Consider the following 10,833-nt stretch of genomic DNA (forward strand, 5'->3'; position numbering starts at 1 on the left):
AAGTATATCAAAATTAAAAAATCTAAAATTTCTTCCAGTGTATTGACTAGTGCATGCAACATATTATATGTGTCATGATAGATAATTGTAATAGCAAGACAATGCAACATATGCATGGAAAAAAAACTTACTGTATATTTCCCCCATTTGCTCCCCTGCACCATCTCAGATTATAATTTATGTACGATTTATTTTTTTTTGTTTAATTTTAGAGCTGCCAGTTCACTTTGTAAAACCACTGCGGGATAAAACAGCCCTAGAGAAGCATCGTGTGATCCTGGAGTGCACAGTGTCCAACCCACGGTCTTGTGTGCGCTGGTATCGAGGAGACAATCTCATCTTACCTTCTGATCACTATGAAATCTGTAGTGAAGGCTGTTATCGTAAACTTGTCATTCATCAGGTGACATCCATGGATGAAGGAACATACTCCGTCCAAGCAGGAGAGCACCAGTGCTCTGCACGGCTGATGGTAGAAGGTATTGAAATTAGCAAATTAAGCATTAATAAGCAACAAAACAACAACAACATTTATTTATATAGCACATTTTCATACTAATAATGTAGCTCAAGTGCTTTACATGATGAAGAAAGAGACAAAAAGAATTAAAATTTGGTCAACAATAATTAACATAGAATAAAGTAAAGTCCGATGGCCAGGGAGAACAGAAAAAACAAAAAAAAAACTCCAGATGGCTGGAGAAAAAATTAAAATCTGCAGGGGTTCCAGGGGCAACAAAACAAAGAAATTATGACCTTCATTAGCTTAAAAAGATCCCAGAAAGCTGTTCTAGTAAATTAGCCTCATTTACATTAGTTAGCATTTAATTTGAGAAGTGCTTTAGATTCTCTCTTTTGGTTAGTCCATATAACTAGTGCCATGCCATGCCTTTGGGCCAATCTGTCCACATTACATCTACCTGAGGTTGTTCTGCACTAACTGTTGTCATAGCTATCCTTACTCAATTATTACACATTTTGGATATTTATTTGTCATTATTTTGGGCTGCTAAAGTTTTGCGCTATTCATTTGTGTAGTTTTACTAAAAATGCTTCCCACTTTTGGGTCTGTTTTTGCAAATTTTCACGAACATGCATTTTCGACAAACTTACCTTGATCAATTTTTATTGTTTTTGAAATTAATTGGCTTACTAATCTTTTTACTTTAACCTAAGTATGGCTGTTATGATTTGGTGGATCATTCCAAAATGGTCCCCCATCTTTCAGAGAAGGCCTTTCTTGTCACAGCTGGATCCACTCCAAAAAAGGAGGTGAAAACTTCAGCAGGATAATGTTTTTCGTTTCAATGAAATTTGTCCTGATGTTGTGTAAACTCTGGTGTCCAAGTCTGGTAGTCCTAAAAAAAAAAATGTGCATGCTTTGCATTAGGATTTTTGTTTTATCCTCAAAATGATCCGGCTGTTCTCGCAGACATTTTGATGGCTTCTCCCTCTTTTGTATTTCACACCTGAATCAATGAAGTACGGCAAAAGCTGCACAAAGATTTTACCGGCTCCAGAATCTTGAGGGTAAATGTCAGTTCAACACAATCTGCTATTGTTTCTTACTTTATGCTAGCAGAAAGCATATCTTGGCCAGGGAGCATTAAACAAACATGTGCATTATACCTGAACAACTCTGTCACAGCTCAGATAATTCACCTCCTTTTCTTCTAAATCTAAACCCAGTTTAAGCCTGCTCCAAATGTCCAACCTTATTGTCTCTTTACTTTCTCATATATGAAGTATAGGGAAAGTATTATAATCATCCAAAAATTCGATGTTGAGATTTTGATGAATCTCGACGTTTTAGACCTCCCTGACTTTCTCGTATACAAAATATAGGTTAAAATATTGGAATCATCCAAAATTCGATGTTGAGATTTTGATGAATCTCGACGTTTTAGACCTCCCTGACTTTCTTGTTTACAAAATATAGGTTAAAATATTGGAATCATCCAAAAATTCGATGTTGAGATTTTGATGAATCTCGACGTTTTAGACCTCCCTGACTTTCTCGTTTACAAAATATAGGTTAAAATATTGGAATCATCCAAAAATTCGATGTTGAGATTTTGATGAATCTCGACGTTTTAGACCTCCCTGACTTTCTCGTTTACAAAATATAGGTTAAAATATTGGAATCATCCAAAAATTCGATGTTGAGATTTTGATGAATCTCGACGTTTTAGACCTCCCTGACTTTCTCGTATACAAAATATAGGTTAAAATATTGGAATCATCCAAAAATTCCATTTCAAAATATTGATTAATCTCGATGTTTTAGATCTCCCGAGTCTAAAAATACCATTTTTGGAATTATGTCTGTCTCTGTGTGTGCGTATGTATATAAACACAATAACTTGAGTACACTTTCATTTAGGTCAACCATATTTTGCATACAAGTATTAGGTACAAAACGTTTATTTCTATAAACTTTTGGGCTATTTCCACTAACCAGAAGTGGTACTTTACATTTTATTCATGCACCTGCAGAGTCTGATTTATTCAACTTTATTTTTATAATAAGTATTCAATATAATCGTTAATTTGATTTGATTTGTTGTTGTTGATTCTTTAATGTACATAATATTAAAATATAATCATGGTCTTGCGGTTCACTCCTCAAATATCCATCCCCATATCTGAGTATATGAGAAAATCTAGGGGAGACCACTCCGAATTTTTAACTGAAGTAAACTGGCAAGTTTTGATTTCCGTTTACACATCTGTTGGCTCAGCTTTCTCAGTATGCTTCAAGTATCTGGTGCATGGAAATGAAATCATAACAATAGCAGCATTACCATTACATTCTTAAAAAAAATCCTTGTAAACACCACTGAACTGTTATAGTTTAATCTCTTTTTGTTCATATTGAAAGCAACACAATTTTTACTGAGGTTTTATTAGATATTATAGTGAACTTCTTTCGACCCATTTCCACTCTCACATGAGAGAGATGGAGTCCTGTGCTTGCAACTTTTATATCTGCATGCTGCAGATCCTGCAAGGATGTGCTCCTAATACACACCTCCACTTTACAATTATGAAGAAACTGGCCAACATGTTTTTATTTTTTCTGAACTTTTAGACTCTGATTTTCAAAACATTTTAAAAATAATCTTATGGAAGCCCAATTTTCCCTGTTCAGGGTCAACAGAGTCTACATGACACTGTAACCCTACAGTCTTAACCTGCTGTGCCAGACTGTCATCCCCATACAAATCAGCATCTGATAAAAATCATCACTCTTACTCTAAAGTTGGGCAACATCATTATACTGATTTTTCTTTATTCCAGCTAACAAATGGCTTCAACACTTGCCAGGCACTACATGAAACTTCTTTTGAAATCACATTCTGTATTAGTAAGAGCTGCACAAAACTTTGCTCAGCTCTGCGAAATGCATTGAAGTCAATGGCGATCAAGGAACTGAGCTAGCATTGAGTGGATTAGAATGGTGCAACGATCTTTTAAGTGTCCCTAAAGGCTACAGAAAAGTCTGCCAACTATGCTCAACCAATTATGGTGACTAAACAGGTGATCTGAGCTGTGAGGTAACAATGCGCCAACGTGCCCCAAACAACCAAAGATGCAAACTGACAGATAACCACAAACCAAATGCAACAAGCAGCCACAAACTGGCAAGAAGTAAACACACTTTTGATCATTGTGTTCACAGAGTTCCTCTCTTGGGACACACATTAGCTGTGCAACAGAGCGGCAGTATTGTGATGGCTTGTTCTATTGTTTTGGGCACAGCTAAAACATCTGTTTTGTTTCCAATTTATCTATGTAGACACTTTTCATCAAGAAGAAAGAAATGCCTTAAATCTGTCATTTCATCGTGTATCCCGTGTTTTCAGATGAAGAGAGGTGGAGGTCTCCTTTAAGGCCTGTTTGTAAATGCTAATTTCCATACATAAGTAGCCATACGGTGCTGGGTTGCCATCTAGAGATGCAGATACATGAATTTCTAATATTATTACAGACAAGCGTTGCCTGTTTAGAGTGGCTTAGAGCTGGTGCTTCTTATTACACTTTTCACTCTCCAGCTACAAGCCAGAAAAAAAAAAAAAGAATATTAATGAAAAAATAGAAAAAAAAGCTTTCTTCTTCTACTTTTCTACTCTTCACAGACGCACTCTTTTCGGTGATACCGTTGACATTCAGTGACATTGCAAAAATAAACTCTACTGAACAACAAATCTGCCACACACTAATGTCACTTGTTAGGTGGGATTGGCTCTGTATTCAATGATGGACCTCTGTGCCCCGCACACCTTCAGCTCACAAAAAACAGACAACAGCATGCTGCTCTTCTTTGATGCATGTGGAAAGGGCAGCAGCCATGTTAACACTTTCAAAATTAGTCTGTTGAAGTATTTTAGACAACAACTTTAAACCCATGAAATTACAATACAGTCAAACAGTATAAAATACTTAAAACATTATTGTGGATACTTTTTCTGTATCCCTTTTATATAGCAGTTTAGGTTTAGCTTTTCAAAATTAGAATTTAGCCTTTAATATTTCTAGTATAATTCTCAGTTAATGAGTGAACAAAGCAGTCAAGTTATTTAAGGTGTTATTGATATCTAGTGTTTTAATGTTTTGCTTCCAGAACAAGCGATCTTGGTGGTGAGGCAGCTAGCTGACGTAGAGGTCACCGCCCCAGAGACGGCCTGTTTCGAGTGCGAGGTGTCTGTCCCCGTCATCAAGCCTCCCCAGTGGAGTCTCAATGGGCAGCTTTTGCAGAATGGAAATGGTGTGCGCATCGAGAGCTTGGGCACCATTCACAGGCTTGTATTGAAAGAAACCTCTTCCGATATGTCTGGCCTGGTCAAATTCACTGCAGGAAAAGCCAGAAGTAGCGCAAGACTCAACGTAAAGAGTAAGTGTATGACTATAAGCTTTTGGTATTTTCAAAGCAATGAACCCTCAGATGTTTTCCTTACAGGAAAAGGTTTCTGCAATAGAAAAAAAAGAACTGTGGAAAAGGGGAAAAAAAAATTTTACTTTTGCATTTTTCATTCCTATAAAGTTCAGAACTTACACAAGGAAATGATGTGAACAAAAAAAATTATCTTGGGGCTTCTCGGATGTCATTTGTTTAGTCATATATAGCAGCCATTAAAGAATTATTTATATAAAAATGTGACAACAGTAAGATGTATCCTAATAGAAAATAAAACTTTTTCAAAACCACAGCTGCACTCAAGCGCTTAGGAAATTGTAATGATGGTCAAGTAAATAGCATAAATTTAATAAAGTTAGATCTTTAGGACAGAACGCGAGAACAATTTTGATGATACGGCCCAATATAGCTCCGTCATCTCTCTTCACCTAACTCTCATAAAGTCCTATTCAATCGAGTTTTAAATTTCCCAGCGTACTACTATTCACCACCCTACCTTTTATTTATTTAAAATCTATTTTGAGATTAACTTTAAACGGAAAGGCATGCAGTATATTTGGCGGAGTTCTTACAATTGCTACACATTTCAACATTTAGTTCAAGTTTCGTATTTTACGTGGGATGTTCAAAAAGTTTCCGCACTTTTGTATTTTCGTTGGAAACAGTGAAGGCGTGAGGAGTATTAATTGGGCATTAAAAAGTTGGTACGACGCTGGGAAAATTGAATCGTAAACGAAGGTGCCTATGTAGAAAAGTGATGTCATTTATTTTTGAAATTCTTTTAGAAACTTTTTGAACGTCCCTCGTACTTGCAATTTCTGTCTAGCAAGTTCTCGTCAGTTGCACAGTTTATTGTGCTGGCCCTGGTAATAAAGTAGGCACTTACTGAGTATTCGTGTTTTTAGTTTAATCATGTGTAATCATTTGACCAGAGCCAACCATACCAGCATGCCAAACTTAGAAGTGTGTGTGTTTTTTTAAACATACTATAAAGTGGGCTCCCATGCACTTTTATCTCAACATGTAGGCCAGGGGTGGGCAAAGTCACTCCTGGAGGGCCGCAGTGGCTGCAGGTTTATGCTCCAACCCAGTGGCCTAATAAGGAGCACCTATTGCTCATGTAACACTTCTGCTTCACTTTAGTGGTTTTGCCCTTGAAGATTTTGAACCCTTATTGCTTATTTTAGTCTTAAACAGCTGTAGTCTTGGTTTTTAATGGTTCCTTATTATCAATAAGATGCAAACGACAAAAGAAACCAGGGGCCTCATGTATAACTCCATGCGTAGAATTTGCACTATAACATGAGATGCGGGAATCTGTGCGTACTCCAACTTCCACGTTCTTCCGTTACATAAATCTCGATCAGTGTGAAAACTAACGCTCGTGCACACGCTTTATGTAACGCCCCAACTCCTCCCAGAATTACGCCTCTTTGAATATGCAAATCAATATAAATCGCCCTTAAGCGCAGCCTTCTGTGAAAAGACAATGGGAAAAGCACAGGGAAAATATAAGAATTTCAGCGAATACCAAGTGGAGGCAAAGGAAAAACATACTATTTGTTCAAATAAACCGTGGTATAATCAACAAAAGGAAGCTGATCGAGTGACATAGCGTGTTGAAAAACTTGAAAGCTCACGTTCACAAAATCGCACAGTGCCGGAAATAAAAAAGAAGTCACATATCAAGGTCACCGTGAAAAGGCGAGTTGTAGCCCACTGTCCGAGTGTCATATGAAAACTCATTAGGGTACAGAGAAAAAAAAAAAGGCAAACAGTGGGGAAAAAGCACGAAATGTCAACTTCAATCTCAAAATTTCCACTTTAATCACGTAGTTTATTTTGTCATTAAAGTAGAACATCATAAACTTCATCTTAAAATCGTTTAATTAACCAGTTTCTCAAATCACATCGTAATTAAAGTAGCACGTTAAATGCTTTGTTTTGTATGTGATCTTCTATGTGCTCTGTGTGTGTGAATCACTACTTGCTTCATAAACCGGCTCTCTTCCTCCGACTGAACACAGAATCAATTACATTCATGATATTACAGCTCTCTGAATAACTAAAATACTGAGATGTATACGTGATATTATTTTCATGATGATAGTTAAAGCATGTTATTGATTGTGTGCGACCTTCAATGAAATTATTTATTGCAGCAGTACTCATGGGCGGCTCTGTCCAATAGAGAAAGTCCAATGTCAATATGTTATCTTATGCACGGTGGATTGCCACGTCCGTTACGGACACTGCATAGCCGCCTCGTGCTCATAACACAAGTGTTTTAACTTTTGTCGAAATTTGCCGCTGCATTTTTAGCTGTGTCGTTATTTTCTCTTTCTGTTTTTTATTCAATATACTGTATATTGGCATGGCCGCCCCTGCAGTCCTTGCTTTTCTTTCTCCAAGTAACCGATCCTCACACAATCAGCACTGTAATAGACGTTAAGTCATCTGTAAGCTTAGAGCGCCGATTCTTCAAAACGTACAGTTTGAAGATACAGTGATATAAATACTCTGAGTGGTGCAGTGAGAGTAATATGGAAAAAGATGATCCGCTGTGGCAATTCCTAATGGGAGCAGCTGAAAGAAGAAGAAGAAGGTAAAGTTAGAGTAACAATGCTAAAGCAGTTATGGTATTTGGAATACTATGGCTATTCCCTGGACCATTATATTGTTACATTAAATTACAATCAGATGCATTACACTAATAAACAATATGCGGTTAGTTTCTGTGCATTTATATATCCATGTCAGGATAATAAAGAGTAACCACACAGGAAGAGTAGCACTGCTTTGACGCTGGGTGCCGCCAGCCTGCAAAACCGAGCGGAGAACTTGCGTACAACAAGGTATGAGGTACCGTGGAAATGTGCGTGGCTTTACGCAAGTGTAGGTTTTATACATCGCGATTTGAACGTGGAAAAGTTCTTACGCAACATTTCTGCGCGTACGCACCGTTTATACATGAGGCCCCAGGAGTTCTCCATTTAGCTTGTTTCCATTTACACTTGTGTGTATTTATCGTGCACTATTGGGTTTAATTAAACACTTGGAAGGAAAGTGAAGTGAAAAAAGTGAAGCACTGAGAATAACTTGTCTGTTTTAGACTTCAAATCATTTGGATGATATCTTTAGAAAGGCAAAGAAAATCAAGGATATGGGAATGACCTGACATGGCAGTGTTAAAGCACTAACAAGCCATGAAATTAAATAATTGACAAGGACAGTTTTTTAATTAAGCAACTGGGTTGGAACAAAAACCTGCAGCCACTGCGGCCCTCCAGGACTGACCTTGCCCACCCCGATGTAGGCCATATGCTTCCCCACCCAACATGCACTGGACGCCATTAAATGGTAGGTTTGTGGGTGAGAGAGAATGAGTTATTCAGCGGCCATGACTGTAGGTCATGCTTGGACAAACTGCAGTTCCTATTACAAAATGTACTACATTTGGCCATTTATAATGCACGCAATACCTTCTTATATCTGACTCATGCCAACATATCTTTCAACCAAGAAGTGTGCATGGAAATGTAAGTCAGTTCTTTCTCTATTGCTTTGTTTCTTCTTAATTTGCCTACAAACATGCAATGAAAGTAAAGTTGACTTAGGTTACACAGGTTGTGTAAAGTCAGAAAAGGATGGGAAAGTGAAGTTTTCCTAAATTAACAAAGTTGTGTTATGTTCCTTATACTTCACTAAAATATTTTATCTTCTCTTTAAAATATCACATTGCATGTATTACATCCCCCAACCCCCTGTGACTGGCTATCATTTAACATCTAACCATTTTGCTTATGTGGAAACATTAGTAAATAAGTTAGTTATGTTTCAATTATACTAATGTATTTATTATTATACATCTCCCACTTAAACCAATTTCAAGTACTTTTGCACTTATCAAATAACAGTTAAAAGAATAAGTATAGCAGAGCATGGAGTACATGAAATGCAAAGTAATAAGGTTTAGAGATATTTCCGATAGGTATTTAAAAATGAGATTGTAGGAAATATTCCAGGCAGAATAAAAAGAAGTATTGTTTTGATGTATTTAACTTAAAATATACAATTTTGTATTCCTATCATAATAAATTTTATGTGACATGCATGTTGCTTTGTTTAGCAAATCAAAACCAGTCTGCTTTGAGTAATGATAGAACTTTATTTGCCCCCATGGGGAAATTTGTCTTTTTACAGCAGCTCTCTAAATAAATAAATAGGTAAATACTGTAAATTTACAACAACATTTTTTAGAAGAGCCTGCTATGCCCTTTCTTATATAGTTCCTCTGTGTTTTGAGACCAGTCCAACCTGAAAATAATGTGGACCCCCAAGTATTTGTAGGAGTGGTCCAGCTTTACATCCACTCCTTGAATAGTGATCAGACATAGAGGTTCCTTGGTCCAGCAAAAATCAACCACCAGTTCCTTGGTTTTGCCGGTTTTAAGATAGACAATTCACAAACTTCTCCACCACTCCACTGACTGCTATACTCTGTCTCATCCCCTTTATTAATATATCTCATAAATGCCGAATTTCTGCAAGTGACAATGACCTGCTGTTATATTTGTAGTCAGAGATGTACAGAGTGAAGAGAAAAGCAGACAGGACTGTCCCTTGTGGTGCTCCAGTGTTGCTCACATCCCTGTCAGAAACAGTCCTTGAGTCTCCCAAACTGCATCCTTGACTGGTTCGTGACTTGTGCTCACTGTGAACCTCGGCTGGGTTAACTGGTTTGATAATGCACTGATTGACGTTTTCATATTTTGGGAGGGTCAGTCTAGCAGCTCATTTTCCAGGTTTCTTGTCAACATGCTGGATATACCATTTCTGACATTTTTGTTTTTTAAATGTATGAACACACGTAGTACTTGAATATTTAAGTTTCTTAAACAATAGCTGTTGAAAATAGTAAGTGTGCATAACTGCAAAAAAAAAAAAAAAATAAAAATGTATATATATACACAGTATACTGTATGTATATATAAATATATATATAATATCAAATGCGATCTTGTTCATTCATACTTTTATTATTCATGTAGACATTTCAAGAAACATTGCTGAATTTAATAAATATTTCAGTTATTTCAAGACACGTAAAATAATTTGATTGTTTATGGTAGTGTAATGAAATATATTCTTTTACATTTAATCATGTTTGTTCCTAATTATGATTTTTTATTTTATTTGTTTTTGCAGGCTGAAGAAAACATCAGAAGTCAAGGCCCAAAAATGGCAAACTTAAAAATTGCTTTCCAAATGCTTTTTTTTTTTTTTTCCAGATTTTAATTAGTCATGTTTTTAATGGGAACTATTGATGTAATTTATAAATCTGTATTTTTATTAATTTCACCTTGGACGTATTGTAAAGAACAGTTCTGGTATAAAAGAAGGAAATGTTTTAAAAGTTATGGGGTGGGAAGAAAAATAAATGTTTTTGTTTGGAAAGCTACTGTGTGTGTTACTATCACTTTAAAGACCACATTTTAATCTAAATGTTCTTTTCAGTTTCTTTTATATACTGTATAAATGTGACAGAGAGAGACAGAGACCATGTGCCCTACCCAACATCTCTGCTGAACTATTTCACTAATTTCCCATAAAGTCAATCAGGTCCATCAATTTTCCAAAACCAGTCTTTTCTATTATAGGATCAAAATGAGGTGGAGTGCATTTGAGCATCAATGGGTTCAAGGCAGAACCCAATCACAAATGGGATACGAAACTATACTGCGACACACACACACACACACACACACACACACACACACACTAACATCCCCGGAGAGCCAGTGAACCTCACAGACCGAGTTTGATTTGTCCCTTCGCAGGCACAGCTTCACAGGCTGACATGGCTTCCCGTTTCTATTCGTGCCAATAATGTGACAGAGCCTATACCAAGTTTT

The 10,833-nt window shown here is 36.6% G+C and overlaps 1 protein-coding gene across 1 annotated transcript in view; it reads left to right on the forward strand.

The window, feature by feature from the left end:
• The window catches only part of obsl1a (obscurin like cytoskeletal adaptor 1a), a 129,042-nt gene extending 118,664 nt beyond the window's left edge, over nucleotides 1–10,378 (forward strand). Inside the window, 3 exon segments of the mRNA XM_039756371.1 lie at nucleotides 213–479; nucleotides 4,625–4,894; nucleotides 10,127–10,378. Of these exon segments, the coding sequence (XP_039612305.1) occupies nucleotides 213–479; nucleotides 4,625–4,894; nucleotides 10,127–10,131 (542 nt within the window). The 3' untranslated portion in view covers nucleotides 10,132–10,378.
• Nucleotides 10,379–10,833: the final 455 nt, after the last annotated feature.

The sequence above is a fragment of the Polypterus senegalus genome, chromosome 6 (assembly GCF_016835505.1).
Source record: "Polypterus senegalus isolate Bchr_013 chromosome 6, ASM1683550v1, whole genome shotgun sequence".
NCBI classification, from domain to species: Eukaryota; Metazoa; Chordata; class Cladistia; order Polypteriformes; family Polypteridae; genus Polypterus; species Polypterus senegalus.